At 43.5% G+C, this 17,342-nt stretch overlaps 1 protein-coding gene across 7 annotated transcripts in view; it reads left to right on the plus strand.

Moving 5' to 3' along the window:
- The window catches only part of LOC135544042 (protein furry homolog), a 154,718-nt gene that overhangs the window by 93,892 nt on the left and 43,484 nt on the right, over nt 1-17,342 (plus strand). For 4 of the 7 annotated variants that reach the window (XM_064971394.1, XM_064971395.1, XM_064971397.1 and 1 more), the window contains exons 31-39: nt 741-912; nt 1,887-2,143; nt 2,529-2,675; nt 3,412-3,580; nt 4,746-4,863; nt 4,967-5,037; nt 8,529-8,679; nt 13,133-13,236; nt 15,459-15,550. In XM_064971394.1, the coding sequence (XP_064827466.1) occupies nt 741-912; nt 1,887-2,143; nt 2,529-2,675; nt 3,412-3,580; nt 4,746-4,863; nt 4,967-5,037; nt 8,529-8,679; nt 13,133-13,236; nt 15,459-15,550 (1,281 nt within the window). The remainder of the gene's footprint in view (nt 1-740; nt 913-1,886; nt 2,144-2,528; nt 2,676-3,411; nt 3,581-4,745; nt 4,864-4,966; nt 5,038-8,528; nt 8,680-13,132; nt 13,237-15,458; nt 15,551-17,342) is intronic. The other 3 variants (XM_064971396.1, XM_064971399.1, XM_064971401.1) reach the window with 1 other exon arrangement.

A 17,342-nucleotide genomic window follows, 5' to 3' on the forward strand; every position in this document is an offset into this window, starting at 1 on the left:
CCCTAACTCTAAAACTATACCTAACCTGACCTGAACGCCTAACCCTGACCGTAACCCCTAACCCCAACCTTATTTCTAACCCTAATCCTAGTTGTAACCCTAAACCTAATCCCAAAGCCTAAAATAGCATGTTTCCTCGTAGGGACGAGCAAAATGTCCCCACTTGTTCCAATGTTCCTTGTTTTACTATCCTTGTGAGGACTTCTAGTAGTTAAACAAAAAAACACACACACACATGTATTATACAGTACTATACAGTACACATGTATTATACAGTACTATACAGTACACATGTATTATACAGTACTATACAGTACACATGTATTATACAGTACTATACAGTACACATGTATTATACAGTACTATACAGTACACATGTATTATACAGTACTATACAGTACACATGTATTATACAGTACTGTACAGTACACATGTATTATACAGTACTATACAGTACACATGTATTTGTTTGATTGACATATTCTGGAAGCCAATCTATTTGTGTGTGTATCTGATGTGTGTGTGTGTTAGGTGTGTGTATCTGATGTGTGTGTTAGGTGTGTGTATCTGATGTGTGTGTGTTAGGTGTGTGTATCTGATGTGTGTGTGTTAGGTGTGTGTATCTGATGTGTGTGTGTTAGGTGTGTGTGTCTCATGTGTGTGTGTTAGGTGTGTGTATCTGATGTGTGTGTGTTAGGTGTGCGTATCTGATGTGTGTGTCTGATGTGTGTGTGTTTCAGGTTCTGGAAGCCAAGCTGTGTGTGTACTCTAAGCGCATGGTGGAACAGAAGCCTGGTAACATTCTGTATGGGACCCATGGACCTCTACCTCCTCTCTACAGCGTCTCTCTGTCCTCACTCTCTACACAGCTGGCCTCCATGTATCCCGAGCTCACTCTGCCTCTCTTCTCAGGTTACTACACGTGTGTGTGTGTGTGTGTGTGTGTGTGTGTGTGTGTGTGTGTGTGTGTGTGTGTGTGTGTGTGTGTGTGTGTGTGTGTGTGTGTGTGTGTGTGTGTGTGTGTGTGTGTGTGTGCAGTTTCTTCTACCAAGGACTGCTCAAACTATTTTCTCCCCTTCTCTCTCTCTCCCCTCTCCCCCTCTCTTCCTCCCCTCTTCCCTTCTCTCTCTCCCTCCAACTCTCCTCTCTCTCCCTCCCCCTCCTCTCTCCCCTCCCTCTCTCTCCCTCCCTCCTCTCTCTCTCTCCCTCCCCCTCTCTCTCTCTCCCTCCCCCTCCTCTCTCTCTCCCTCCCCCTCTTCTCCCTCCCCCCTTCTCTCTCTCTCTCACCTCCCCCTCTCTCTCTCTCGCTCCTCTCTCCCCTCTCCCTCCCCCCTCCCTCTCCTCTCTCTCCCTCCCCCTCCTCTCTCCCCTCCCTCTCTCTCCCTCCCTCTCTCTCTCTCCCTCCCCCCCTCTCTCTCTCCCTCCCCCTCCTCTCTCTCTCCCTCCCCCTCTTCTCCCTCCCCCTTCTCTCTCTCTCTCACCTCCCCCTCTCTCTCTCTCGCTCCTCTCTCCCCTCCCCTCCCTCTCCTCTCTCTCTCTCCCTCCTCTCTCCCCTCTCCCTCCCTCCCCCCTCCCTCTCTCTCTCTCACCTCCCCCTCTCTCTCTCTCCCTCCTCTCTCCCCTCTCCCTCCCTCCCCCCTTCTCTCTCTCTCTCACCTCCCCCTCTCTCTCTCTCCCTCCTCTCTCCCCTCTCCCTCCCTCCCCCCTCCCTCTCTCTCTCTCCCTCCCCCCTCCCTCTCTCTCTCACCTCCCCCTCTCTCTCTCCCTCCTCTCCCCCCCTCCCTCCCTCCCCCCCCTCTCTCTCTCTCCCTCCCCCCTCCTCTCTCCCCTCTCCCTCCCCCCCCTCCTCTCTCTCTCTCCCTCCCCCTCCTCTCTCCCTCCATCAGAGGTGTCCCAGCGTTTCTCCACCACCCATCCTAACGGCAGACAGATCATGTTGTCCTACCTGCTACCCTGGCTGTCTAACATAGAGCTGGTGGATACAGGCCTCCTACCCCCTGCTTCCAGCCCCTGTACCCCAGAAGAGGAGCCCCGTGGTCGGGCACACACCCTGGGTCTCGCCCCTCGGCTCCGGGGGAATGGCTGGGGCTCCCTCCAGGCCAGCTCTCTGGTCCTCAACAACCTCATGTTCATGACTGCTAAGGTCAGCAGGGTTTAGGAGTGTGACCTTGTGGGGTTGTCTTTTATGTGGAAGCAGTGCTCCTGATTTATGTTTCTGCTTTGTAGTTAATTGATTTCTTAATTGATTTCTTAATTGGTTGCTTAATTGATTCCTTCATTTATTATTTAATTGATTCCTTAATTGATTAGTTAGTATCGTTCTCTTTACCCCAGATATTGATCTATCTAATAACTGTAAATGATGAGAGGTTCAAACCCCTATTGTCTGAGTTTGACTTGTACAGTATATTATCATTCTACTAATTCCCAAGCTTTAAATTAAAGTGTTTCCTGAGTTTGACAGGTCTAGTACTTATTCTTGACTGTTTTTCTGGGTTCTCCCGGGTTCTCCTGGGTTCTCCTGTCAGTATGGAGACGAGGTTCCAGGTCCAGAGATGGAGAACGCGTGGAACGCCCTGGTGTCCAATGAGAAGTGGAGTAACAACCTGCGTACAGCGCTGCAGTTCCTCATCAGTCTCTGTGGAGTCAGCTCTGATACCACGTTGCTGCCCTATGTGAGTAAAGTGTACACGCACGCACGCACGTACGCACAGACATACACGCCACGCACGCACACACACACACTTAAACAACCTGCATCTTGTTCTCCAGTTCCTCATTAGTATGTGGGGTATGCAGTGATTCCGATGTCTTAGTTTATTGTGTAAAGACTGTGCTAACCTGCGTGTGTGTGTGTGTGTGTATTGTGTGTGTGTGTATTGTGCGTGTGTGTGTGTATTGTGTGTGTGTATTATGTGTGTGTGTGGGTGTGTGTGTGTATTGTGTGTGTGTATTGTGTGTGTGTGTATTGTGCGTGTGTATTGTGTGTGTGTGTATTGTGTGTGTATGTGTATTGTGTGTGTGTGTGTGTGTATTGTGTGTGTGTTTGTATTGTGTGTGTGTGTGTATTGTGTGTGTATTGTGTGTGTGTGTGTGTTGTGTGTGTGTGTGTTGTGTGTACTGTGTGTGTATGTATTGCGTGTGTGTGTGTGTGTGTGTATTGTGTGTGTATTGTGTGTGTGTGTGTATTGTGTGTGTGTGTGTATTGGGTGTATTGTGTGTGTATGTATTGCGTGTGTGTGTGTGTGTGTATTGTGTGTGTATTGTGTGTGTATTATGTGTGTATTGTGTGTGTGTGTGTATTGTGTGTATTGTGTGTGTGTGTGTGTATTGTGTGTGTGTATTGTGTGTGTGTATTGTGTGTGTGTGTGTGTATTGTGTGTGTGTGTGTGTGTATTGTGTGTGTTTCAGATCAAGAAGGTGGTGATCTACCTGTGTCGTAACAACACCATTCAGACCATGGAGGAGCTGTTGTTTGAGCTGCAGCAGACAGACCCAGTCAACCCTGTGGTTCTGCACTGTGATAACCCGCCCTTCTACCGCTTCGCAGCCAGTAACAAGATGTCTGCTCACCACTCAGGTGAGACAGGAGGTTGCTCATTGGCTGTGGCCAGTTGTCCATCACAGAACCAGGAAGCAGGGGTCATTTTCAGTGAGAATAGATGCGGTAAAGGAGTCATTACAACCCAGTTCGTATATACTGCATCTAAAATCAATCTGGTGATTTGGCAAATTTAGTCAGAAATAGCTTACAATGCTAACGTTATACTGCATCTACAGTCAATCTGGTGGCATCAACATGATGACAAAAGCTTGTCCTACAAAGTATTTGCTTCGTCTTGAATGTCATCGTGTTTCCAAGCCACTGTAATGTACTTTAGACTAAATCTTCATCAGCACCTGCATTGAGTAGAATGCTCAGCTGGGCATCAGTCCTAAAAACAAACGTTCAAAACAATGGAATAAACTGAGGAATCCGTCTGAATTTGGGATCCAATAGGAATGCTCGTCCGTTTGTGTTTTTTTTTAAATGTCACATCTTCTTCTTGAATACACCACCTCTTCTATGAAATGTAGAATAAGCTCCTCCCTCTAATTTCCCCTGGTAGAAATGTGTCATGAAGTCAGATAAAATGACATTTTCTCTCCGGTGTTATGTAGTTGCTTTACACAACTCTTTACTGTATATGTTTGTTTACGTTGTTGTTGTTTATGTAGTTATGTTGTTGTTGTTTATGTATTTATGTTGTTTATGTATTTATTTTGTTGTTTATATATTCATGTTGTTTATGTATTTATGTCGTTGTTGTTTATGTATTTATGTTGTTGTTGTTGTTGTTTATGTATTTATGCTGTTGTTGTTTATGTATTTATATTGTTTATGTATTTATGCTGTTGTTGTTTATGTATTTATGTTGTTTATGTATTTATGCTGTTGTTGTTTATGTATTTATGTTGTTTATGTATTTATGTTGTTGTTGTTTATGTATTCATGTTGTTTATGTATTTATGTTGTTGTTGTTTATGTATTTATGTTGTTTATGTATTTATGTATTCATGTTGTTTATGTATTCATGTTGTTTATGTATTTATGTTGTTGTTGTTTATGTATTTATGTTGTTGTTTATATATTTCTGTTGTTTGTTGTTCAGGCAGGACAGGACAACTTCCACGTGTACTGTTGTTGTATTTATTCTAATGTTGTTGTTGTTGTTTATGCATTTATGTTGTTGTGTGTTGTCCAGGCACTACGTCCAGCAGTAACACAGTAGTGGCAGGACAGGAGAACTTCCCAGAGACAGAGGAGTCCAAGCTGGCCAGAGAGAACGAGGAGAGGTGGGTCCCCATCACAGCACCCTTTGGGTAGATATTTTATACAATCATTTCAAATAACTTTATAATACAGAAATCAATGTGATGACACTTTAAATGTAAACGCCTACCCTCACTGTGTGTGTGTTCTCAGGTCCAAGGCTCACAACAGACTGGAGTCTCGCTACAGTAACAGCTCAGGCGGTTCCTATGACGACGAGAAGAGTGAGTAGAACCTTAAACCTTAATCCCCTTTTATGGGGATTTTTTTTATTCTGCTAATTGAATTTCCGTGACGGCGCGGAACCTCACTGCAGATTCCTCTGCAGTCTGTACACACACACACCCCTATGGGAAAGGGCCTTGGGCTCTGCATTCCTCTCCACAATGTCCTCATGGTGTTCGTCACTTCAACCTCGTTAGTAGTCTGCTGTTGTAATTATCACTAATCTCGTAGCGTCTTTGACAAACTGACAGGAGATTTACACACACACACACACACACACACACACACACACACACACACACACACACATAGCAAGAGAAAGAGAGAGAGAGACTGAAAGGAGTTTTACAACATAAAGATAGACATGCTTTGTGACAGATGTAGGATCTTAATTTGAGCCAGTTTGCTACAGCAGGAAAATAATCCTGCATCATCAGGAAATTAGAATTATTATGTGGATTATAATTAATGGACATTTTTTTGTAGGAGTTGATTCATTATTTGTTAAGTAAAATTAAGTCAAAACTTTCTACTTGGAAGTTGCGAACTTCAGAAGCCTTTTCAAACTTTAAATATCCTACACGTTTTAGATTTCCTGCATTGAGGGAAAGTTATCCTGCTAACAGGGTGATCAAATTAATATCCTACATCTGGTGCTGGAATTTGGCTGAGCAGCCTACTCTGACCACATGTTCCAATGCAAGAGAGCGAGGTTCACTTCTCAGTGCAGGCAGGCACTTCCATTCCTCCCTTATCTGTCTCTGATACGGACAGGACACAGACAGGACACAGACACAGACCTGATACAAATACAGACAGGATACAGATAGAGACAGGATACAGATAGAGACAGGATACAAATACAGACAGGATACAGATAGAGACAGGATACAGATACAGACAGGATACAGATAGAGACAGGATACAGATACAGACAGGATACAGACACAGACCTGATACAAATACAGACAGGATACAGATAGAGACAGGATACAAATACAGACAGGATACAGATAGAGACAGGATACAGATACAGACAGGATACAGACACAGACCTGATACAGACAGGATACAGATAGAGACAGGATACAGATACAGACAGGATACAGACACAGACAGGATACAGACAGGATACAGACAGGATACAGATACAGACAGGATACAGACAGGATACAGACAGGATACAGACACAGACAGGATACAGACAGGATACAGACAGGATACAGACACAGACAGGACACAGACAGGATACAGACAGGATACAGACACAGACAGGATACAGACAGGATACAGACAGGATACAGACAGGATACAGATACAGACAGGACACAGACAGGATACAGACACAGACAGGATACAGACAGGATACAGATACAGACAGGATACAGACAGGATACAGACAGGATACAGACAGGATACAGATGCAGACCTGATACAGACCTGATACAGACAGGATACAGATAGAGACAGGATACAGATACAGACAGGATACAGACACAGACCTGATACAGACAGGATACAGACACTGACAGGATACAGACACAGACAGGATACAGACAGGATACAGACACAGACAGGACACAGACAGGATACAGACAGGATACAGACAGGATACAGATACAGACCTGATACAGACCTGATACAGACCTGATACAGACAGGATACAGACAGGATACAGACAGGATACAGACAGGATACATACACAGACAGGATACAGATACAGACAGAATACAGACACAGACAGGATACAGATACAGACAGAATACAGACAGGATACAGACAGGATACATACACAGACAGGATACAGATACAGACAGAATACAGACAGGATACAGATACAGACAGAATACAGACAGGATACAGACACAGACAGGATACATATACAGACAGAATACAGACAGGATACAGACACAGACAGGATACAGACACAGACCTGATACAGACACAGATATTCAGTCTGGATATCAGCCATACCACAGAACACACACAGTGTCAGCCTGTCATCAACGAAGGCATTCTGCCTATGTTTAGCCTGCATGCTTTGGGAGGAATCCAGACCAATGTGTGTGTGTGTGTGTGTGTGTGTGTGTGTGTCTGCCTTTTTGTCTGTCTCACTATCAAGAGTATATGTCTCCCACTCAAGAGTGTGTGTTTGTGTCGCTCTCAAATGTGTGTTTTTTTTGTGTGTTTTGCGATGTCTGATTGGCTAATCGCATACCACACATTCATGAGGTAGTTCTGTGTTGGTTTGTCACCATGCTGTCACATGGTGGCTCCTCTTTCAGCAGTCTTTAGAGTTTCCCTTATTGTTCAGGTTTTATTGTCTAACAGCGCTTACAGATTTCAATAAATCAAATCTTTTCTAATATTTTTTGCTTGATTGAGCCTGATTGGTGTAAAATGGAAAACCCCGCCCACCTGGCTCTCCAGGAAATCTAATGCAAACAATCAATGTATCTTAAAGATTTCTAATCATATTTAAACCCAGATCTGATTATCAATCTAAACCCAGATCTGATTATCATTCTGAACCCAGATCTGATTATCATTCTAAACCCAGATCTGATTATCATTCTAAACCCAGATCTGATTATCATTCTAAACCCAGATCTGATTATCATTCTAAACCCAGATCTGATTATCATTCTGAACCCAGATCTCATTATCATTCTAAACCCAGATCTGATTATCAATCTAAACCCAGATCTGATTATCATTCTGAACCCAGATCTGATTATCATTCTAAACCCAGATCTGATTATCATTCTAAACCCAGATCTGATTATCATTCTAAACCCAGATCTGATTATCATTCTAAACCCAGATCTGATTATCATTCTGAACCCAGATCTCATTATCATTCTAAACCCAGATCTGATTATCATTCTAAACCCAGATCTGATTATCATTCTAAACCCAGATCTGATTATCATTCTAAACCCAGATCTGATTATCATTCTAAACCCAGATCTGATTATCATTCTAAACCCAGATCTGATTATCATTCTAAACCCAGATCTGATTATCATTCTGAACCCAGATCTGATTATCATTCTAAACCCAGATCTGATTATCATTCTAAACCCATATCTGATTATCATTCTAAACCCAGATCTGATTATCATTCTAAACCCAGATCTGATTATCATTCTAAACCCAGATCTGATTATCATTCTAAACCCAGATCTGATTATCATTCTAAACCCAGATCTGATTATCATTCTGAACCCAGATCTGATTATCATTCTAAACCCAGATCTGATTATCATTCTAAACCCAGATCTGATTATCATTCTAAACCCAGATCTGATTATCATTCTAAACCCAGATCTGATTATCATTCTAAACCCAGATCTGATTATCATTCTAAACCCAGATCTGATTATCATTATGTGTGTGTGTGTTTGTCTAAACCCAGGTCTGATAAAAAATACTCCTGGCCCTAATTGTTAGAACATAACACTGTTTCCTGATTGGTCTATTCCCCCAGATGACCCTCTCCCGCCGTATGCTGGTTGGCTGATGAGCGTGTTGGAGACCAATCGGCCGCAGCCGTTGCCCATGCCAGTTAACGGAGGTTGCTGGGCGCCGCTGGTGGACTATCTTCCTGAAACCATCACACCCAGGGGACCACTACACAGGTAAACACACAACCATAAATATGATGGAAAACACTAGTCAACGACCTGCTTTTCCTGACTGAAACCATCACACCCAGGGGACCACTACACAGGTAAACACACAACCATAAATATGATGGAAAACACTAGTCAACGACCTGCTTTTCCTGACTGAAACCATCACACCTAGGGGACCACTACACAGGTAAACACACAACCATAAATATGATGGAAAACACTAGTCAACGACCTGCTTTTCCTGACTGAAACCATCACACCCAGGGGACCACTACACAGGTAAACACACAACCATAAATATGATGGAAAACACTAGTCAACGACCTGCTTTTCCTGACTGAAACCATCACACCTAGGGGACCACTACACAGGTAAACACACAACCATAAATATGATGGAAAACACTAGTCAACGACCTGCTTTTCCTGACTGAAACCATCACACCCAGGGGACCACTACACAGGTAAACACACAACCATAAATATGATGGAAAACACTAGTCAACGACCTGCTTTTCCTGACTGAAACCATCACACCTAGGGGACCACTACACAGGTAAACACACAACCATAAATATGATGGAAAACACTAGTCAACGACCTGCTTTTCCTGACTGAAACCATCACACCCAGGGGACCACTACACAGGTAAACACACAACCATAAATATGATGGAAAACACTAGTCAACGACCTGCTTTTCCTGACTGAAACCATCACACCTAGGGGACCACTACACAGGTAAACACACAACCATAAATATGATGGAAAACACTAGTCAACGACCTGCTTTTCCTGACTGAAACCATCACACCTAGGGGACCACTACACAGGTAAACACACAACCATAAATATGATGAGAAACACTAGTCAACTACCTGCTTTTCCTGACTGAAACCATCACACCCAGGGGACCACTACACAGGTAAACACACAACCATAAATATGATGAGAAACACTAGTCAACGACCTGCTTTTCCTGACTGAAACCATCACACCTAGGGGACCACTACACAGGTAAACACACAACCATAAATATGATGAAAAACACTCGTCAACGACCTGCTTTTCCTGACTAAAACCATCACACCCAGGGGACCACTACACAGGTAAACACACAACAATAAATATGATGAGAAACACTAGTCAACGACCTGCTTTTCCTGACTGAAACCGCGAGGATAACGATACGAAATGCCCTGGGGAAAAACATTACTATTACAAATTACTTTTTATTTTAGTCTACGAAAGTGTGACGAGCCGAGAATTCGGCGGCAGAGTAGCCTAGTGGTTAGAGCGTTGGATTAGTAACCGGAAGGTTGCAAGTTCAAACCCCCGAGCTGACAAGGTACAAATCTGTCATTCTGCCCCTGAACAGGCAGTTAACCCACTGTTCCTAGGCCGTCATTGAAAATAAGAATTTGTTCTTAACTGACTTGCCAAGTTAAATAAAGGTAAAATAAATTAAAAATGTGAGACTAATGGACGTTTCATTTGACATGAAGCTCCTGCAGAATATTTTATGCAGTCCTCTCATTGGCAGAATTGTCATCTTTCAGTTGAGCTGATCTGCGCGGCTCTCCCACACAGCTCCCAGGCGGTCTCTTCAGTCACTCGTCCATCTTTTGAACTGATGTGAAGCCTGATGGGAAACAATACTGTTTACAGATGTAGGATCTTAATTTGATCACTCCTTTTGTTGCTGAGAATTTTCCTGCACAGTAGGAAATGGAAACTTGTAGTGTATTCAAAGTAAAAAATAAATTCAAAAAACATGCTTCTGAAGTTTGTAATTTTCACTTCATTTGCCCTAATGAAAAATGTTTTAAAAAAACATGCTTCTGAAGTTTGTAAATTTCACTTTAAAATGTCAGACTTCATTTGCCCTAATGAAAAATGTATCAACCCCAACAAAAAAGTATTATAATCCACATAATATTTCATATTTCCTGTTGCTGCAGGATTATTTTTCTGCTGTAGCAAACTTTGTCATATAAAGATTCTTAATTTCATCTATTTTTGCTTTGATCTCATCAGAACCTCTATTTTCTGACATGCACTGTTATTCATTCATCTGTGTTGCGGTCCACAAATGCCATTTGTTGACTATTAGGAGTACAGTAATGCTTCTGGCATATCTGGAAAGCTAAAATTCGCCCCTTTTCAGGGAAACCACAGTTATTTATGACCTTGACAGTTATGATGGGGAGAAAGTCAAAGCTGTAAATTGTTTAACCTTAAGACTTAGGTAGGCCTATATTTATTTTTATTTTACCTTTATTTAACCAGGCAAGTCAGTTAAGAACAAATTCTTAAATTTCAATGACGGCCTAGGAACAGTGGGTTAACTGCCTGTTCAGGGGCAGAACGACAGATTTGTACCTTGTCAGCTCGGTGGTTTGAACTTGCAACCTTCCGGTTACTAGTCCAACACTCTAACCACTAGGCTATATGGTTGACTAAGGCTAGCATTGGTTACAATACCCCACAATATCAATGTTGCCAGCTATGGTATATGAGGGGATAGTAGGCCTAGTTGGACATGGCTTTCTGAATGTGTACAGTAGCCTAGATATGACATTATTTAATAGAAAAGAATGCACTGACTATTATGTGACTGAAATGGTGTGACCAAGGGAATGGAATCTATTATGTACAAGATGGAAGGTAAGTTAGAGGTGTGTATGAACTATTTAATAAAACAAAAGACAACTACAATGACGAAAATAGGACTTAAATGACTGTGACTAAAACTAGACTTAAATGACTGACTAAAATAGGACACGTACACACACACACACACACACACACACACACACACACACACACACACACACACCCACACACACACACACACAGGCACCTGCATACCTTTCCAGCCAAGAGGCTGCTAATCTGCTGATCCAGCTGCAGGACAGAATGTAGAGAATTTAGGTGGTTCCTCAATATAATTATCTCTGTCTCAGTAAGACAATATATTTATCTCTGTCTCAGTAAGACAATATAAAATGTATACTCTTGTGAATTCTATGGTTTTTACTAGATTACTTGTAGTTTTTCATGTTGTTTGTTTGTAATTTTTGTAATGACTCGGTGCTGCCTACCTTGGCCAGGATGCTCTTGAAAAAGAGATTTTAAATCTCATTGAGCCCTTCCTGGTTAAATAAAGGTTAAAATAATAATAAAAAAATATTTATCTCTGTCTCAGTAAGAAAATATAATAATCTCTGCTTTCGTAAGATATTTTTTTACCAGGTAAATTGAATGAGAACACATCTCATTTACAGCAACGACCTGGTGAATAGTTACAGGGGAGAGGAGGGGGATGAATGAGACAATTATAAACTGGGGATTATTACGTGACCGTGATGGTTTGAGGGCCAGATTGGGAATTTAGCCAGGACACCGGGGTTAACACCCCTACGATAAGTGCCATGGGATCTTTAATGACCTCAGAGAGTCAGGACACCTGTTTAACATCCCATCCAAATGACAGCACCCTACACAGGGAATCACTGCCCTGGGGCATTGGGATTTATATTTTTTTAAACCAGAGGAAAGAGTGCCTCCTACTGGCCCTCCAACACCACTTCCAGCAGCATCTGGTCTCCCATCAAGGGACTGACCAGGACCAACCCTGCTTGGCTTCAGACGCAAGCCAGCAGTGGTATGCAGGGTGGTATGCTGCTGGCTTGCTGAGATAATATAATTATCTCTGTCTCAGTAAGATAATGTAAACATCTCTGTCTCAGTAAGAAAATATAAACATCTCTGTCTCAGTAAGATAATATAATCATCTCTGTCTCAGTAAGAAAATATAAACATCTCTGTCTCAGTAAGAAAAGAAAATCATCTCTGTCTCAGTAAGAAAATGTAAACATCTCTGTCTCAGTAAGAAAATATAAACATCTCTGTCTCAGTAAGAAAATATAAACATCTCTGTCTCAGTAAGAAAATATAAACATCTCTGTCTCAGTAAGAAAATATAAACATCTCTGTCTCAGTAAGAAAATATAAACATCTCTGTCTCAGTAAGAAAATATAAACATCTCTGTCTCAGTAAGAAAATATAAACATCTCTCTCTCAGTAAGAAAATGTAAACATCTCTGTCTCAGTAAGAAAATATAAACATCTCTGTCTCAGTAAGAAAATGTAAACATCTCTGTCTCAGTAAGAAAGAGATCAGAGATCAGAGATATCAATAGAGAGACACACAACGACACTGTCGAGGAAAAACGTGTGTCTATTTAAAATGCTGTCTGTCAACTGTGTGCGTGTTCTTCTCTATGGTTGGACTATATGACAATGTCATAAAATAAATTGTTTGGGGGAAAAAACATTAAAAGTTTATGTTAATGTGGCATGTTTATATCAAGACCTCTATTCCTCTTTATTCCCTTTGTTCATTTGTACAGGTTAACTAACTCAATCATGTGTTGTGTTGTGCGTTCTCTCAGGTGTAACATAGCAGTGATCTTCATGACAGAGATGGTGGTGGACCACAGTGTGAGAGAGGACTGGGCCCTTCACCTTCCACTGCTGCTGCACGCCCTCTTCCTCGGTACAGTACCATCTATGTGTCTCTGTTTGTCTGTGTTTGTCTCGCTCTCGTACGCACACACACGCACACACACATGCACACACACACACACACGCACGCACGCACACACGCACACACACACACGCACACACACTGAGTGGCGCAGCGGTCTAAGGTACTGCATTTCAGTGCTAGAGGCGTCACTACAGACACCCTGGTTCGATTCCAGGCTGTATCACAGCGGTCTAAGGCACTGCATCTCAGTGCTAGAGGCGTCACTACAGACACCCTGGTTCGATTCCAGGCTGTATCACAGCGGTCTCAGACACTGCATCTCAGTGCTAGAGGCGTCACTACAGACACCCTGGTTCAATTCCAGGCTGTATCACAACCGGATGTAATTGGGAGTCTCATAGGGCGGCGCACAATTGGCTCAGCATCGTCCGGGTTTGGCCGTGGTAGGCCCTCATTGTAAATAAGAAGTTGTTCTTAACTGACTTGCCTAGTTAAATAAAGGTTCAATTAAAAAATACAAAATAATAATAATTCACCCAAACGTGTTAATGATGGACTGCATGGGCCTGTGTGTGTGAGGTGTATTTGTCGGTGTGTGTGTGTGTGTGTGTGTAGTAGTGTGCATTTCTCCTTTGGCATATCAAGAAGCCGATTGAACAGCATGATCATTACACAGGTGCACCTTGCGTCGGGGACAATAAAAGACCACTCTAAAAATGTGCAGTATTGTCACACAACGCAATGCCACAGATATCTCAGGTTTTGAAGAAGCGTGCAATTGGCATGCTGACATCAGAAATGTCCACCATAGCTGTTGCCAGAGAATTTAATGTTCATTTCTCTGCCATAAGCCGCCTCCAATGTTGTTTTAGAGAATTTGATAATACGTCCAGCCGGCCTCACAACCGCAGACCACGTGTAACCACGCCAACCCAGGACCTCCACATACAGCCTCTTCACCAGCGGGATTGTCTGAGACCAGACACCCAGACAGCTGATTAAATTGAGTATTTCTGTCTTTAATAAAGCGCTTTTGTGGGGAAACACTTATTCTGATTGGCTGGGCCTGGCTCCCCGGTGGCTGCGCCCCTGCCCAGTCATGTGGAATTAATAGATTAGAGTTTAATGAATTTATTTCAGTTGACTGATTCCCTTGTTTGAACTATTGCATGTTGCGTTTATATTTTTGTCCAGTATAGTTCTATGATCTCACATGTCTATACTGAAGAGCTTCTTTGTGTCATGCATGGGGCCTTTACTGTTTCCTGTCCTGTATCCCTATAGGTCTGGACCCCTATAGGTCTGGACCCCAAAAGGTCTGGACCCCAAAAGGTCTGGACCCCTACAGGTCTAACATTGTCTCTATTCTCCAGGTCAAGACCCCTACAGGTCTAACGTTGTCTCTATTCTCCAGGTCTAGACACCTACAGGTCTAATGTTGTCTCTATTCTCCAGGTCTAGACCCCTACAGGTCTGGACCCCAAAAGGTCTGGACCACTACAGGTCTGGACCCCAAAAGGTCTGGACCCCTACAGGTCTGGACCCCAAAAGGTCTGGACCCCAAAAGGTCTGGACCCCAAAAGGTCTGGACCACTTCAGGTCTGGACCCCAAAAGGTCTGGACCACTACAGGTCTGGACCCCAAAAGGTCTGGACCCCTACAGGTCTAATGTTGTCTCTATTCTCCAGGTCTAGACCCCTACAGGTCTAATGTTGTCTCTATTCTCCAGGTCTAGACCCCTACAGGTCTAACGTTGTCTCTATTCTCCAGGTCTGGACCCCTACAGGTCTGGACCCCTACAGGTCTAATGTTGTCTCTATTCTCCAGGTCTGGACCCCTACAGGTCTAATGTTGTCTCTATTCTCCAGGTCTAGACCACTACAGGTCTAATGTTGTCTCTATTCTCCAGGTCTAGACCCCTACAGGTCTGGACCCCTACAGGTCTAATGTTCTCTCTATTCTCCAGGTCTAGACCCCTACAGGTCTAATGTTGTCTCTATTCTCCAGGTCTAGACCCCTGCAGGTCTAATGTTGTCTCTATTCTCCAGGTCTGGACCCCTACAGGTCTTATGTTGTCTCTATTCTCCAGGTCTGGACCCCTACAGGTCTAATGTTGTCTCTATTCTCCAGGTCTAGACCCCTACAGGTCTGGACCCCTACAGGTCTAATGTTTTCTCTATTCTCCAGGTCTAGACCACTACAGGTCTAATGTTTTCTCTATTCTCCAGGTCTAGACCACTACAGGCCAGAGGTGTTTGAACACAGCAAGCGTCTCCTTCTCCACCTCCTCATCGCTTTATCCTGCAACAACAACTTCCAGGTATTTCTATTTATTATGGATCCCCATTAGTTCCTGCCAAGGCAGCAGCTACTCTTCCTGGAGTTTATTATGGATCCCCATTAGTTCCTGCCAAGGCAGCAGCTACTCTTCTTGGGGTTTATTATGGATCCCCATTAGTTCCTTCCAAGGCAGCAGCTACTCTTCCTGGGGTTTATTATGGATCCCCATTAGTTCCTGCCAAGACAGCAGCTACTCTTCCTGGGGTTTATTATGGATCCCCATTAGTTCCTGCCAAGACAGCAGCTAATCTTCCTGGAGTTTATTATGGATCCCCATTAGTTCCTGCCAAGGCAGCAGCTACTCTTCCTGGGGTTTATTATGGATCCCCATTAGTTTCTGCCCAAGGCAACAGCTTCTCTTCCTGGGGTTTATTATGGATCCCCATTAGTTCCTGCCAAGGCAGCAGCTACTCTTCCTGGGGTTTATTATGGATCCCCATTAGTTCCTGCCAAGACAGCAGCTACTCTTCCTGGGGTTTATTATGGATCCCCATTAGTTCCTGTCAAGGCAGCAGCTACTCTTCCTGTGGTTTATTATGGATCCCCATTAGTTCCTGTTGCCAAGGCAGCAGCTACTCTTCCTGGGGTTTATTATGGATCCCCATTAGTTCCTGCCAAGGCAACAGCTTCTCTTCCTGGGGTTTATTATGGATCCCCATTAGTTCCTGACAAGACAGCAGCTACTCTTCCTGGGGTTTATTATGGATCCCCATTAGTTCCTGTCAAGGCAGCAGCTACTCTTCCTGGGGTTTATTATGGATCCCCATTAGTTCCTGCCAAGGCAGCAGCTACTCTTCCTGGGGTTTATTATGGATCCCCATTAGTTCCTGTCAAGGCAGCAGCTACTCTTCCTGGGGTTTATTATGGATCCCCATTAGTTCCTGACAAGACAGCAGCTTCTCATCCTGGGGTTTATTATGGATCCCCATTAGTTCCTGCCAAGGCAGCAGCTACTCTTCCTGGGGTTTATTATGGATCCCCATTAGTTCCTGCCAAGGCAGCAGCTACTCTTCCTGGGGTTTATTATGGATCCCCATTAGTTCCTGCCAAGACAGCAGCTACTCTTCCTGGGGTTTATTATGGATCCCCATTAGTTCCTGCCAAGGCAGCAGCTACTCTTCCTGGGGTTTATTATGGATCCCCATTAGTTCCTGCCAAGGCAGCAGCTACTCTTCCTGGGGTTTATTATGGATCCCCATTAGTTCCTGCCCAAGGCAACAGCTACTCTTCCTGGGGTTTATTATGGATCCCCATTAGTTCCTGCCAAGGCAGCAGCTACTCTTCCTGGGGTTTATTATGGATCCCCATTAGTTCCTGCCAAGGCAGCAGCTACTCTTCCTGGGGTTTATTATGGATCCCCATTAGTTCCTGCCCAAGGCAACAGCTACTCTTCCTGGGGTTTATTATGGATCCCCATTAGTTCCTGCCAAGACAGCAGCTACTCTTCCTGGGGTTTATTATGGATCCCCATTAGTTCCTGCCAAGGCAGCAGCTACTCTTCCTGGGGTTTATTATGGATCCCCATTAGTTCCTGCCAAGGCAGCAGCTACTCTTCCTGGGGTTTATTATGGATCCCCATTAGTTCCTGCCAAGACAGCAGCTACTCTTCCTGGGGTTTATTATGGATCCCCATTAGTTCCTGCCAAGGCAGCAGCTACTCTTCCTGGGGTTTATTATGGATCCCCATTAGTTCCAGCTTATCTTCCTGGGGTCCATTAGCAAAATGTTTTCCAATGGGAAGCTTTGGCACAAGAGAGGAATAAGACCAGCAT

The sequence above is a fragment of the Oncorhynchus masou genome, chromosome 8, assembly GCF_036934945.1.
Source record: "Oncorhynchus masou masou isolate Uvic2021 chromosome 8, UVic_Omas_1.1, whole genome shotgun sequence".
Taxonomy (NCBI): Eukaryota; Metazoa; Chordata; class Actinopteri; order Salmoniformes; family Salmonidae; genus Oncorhynchus; species Oncorhynchus masou.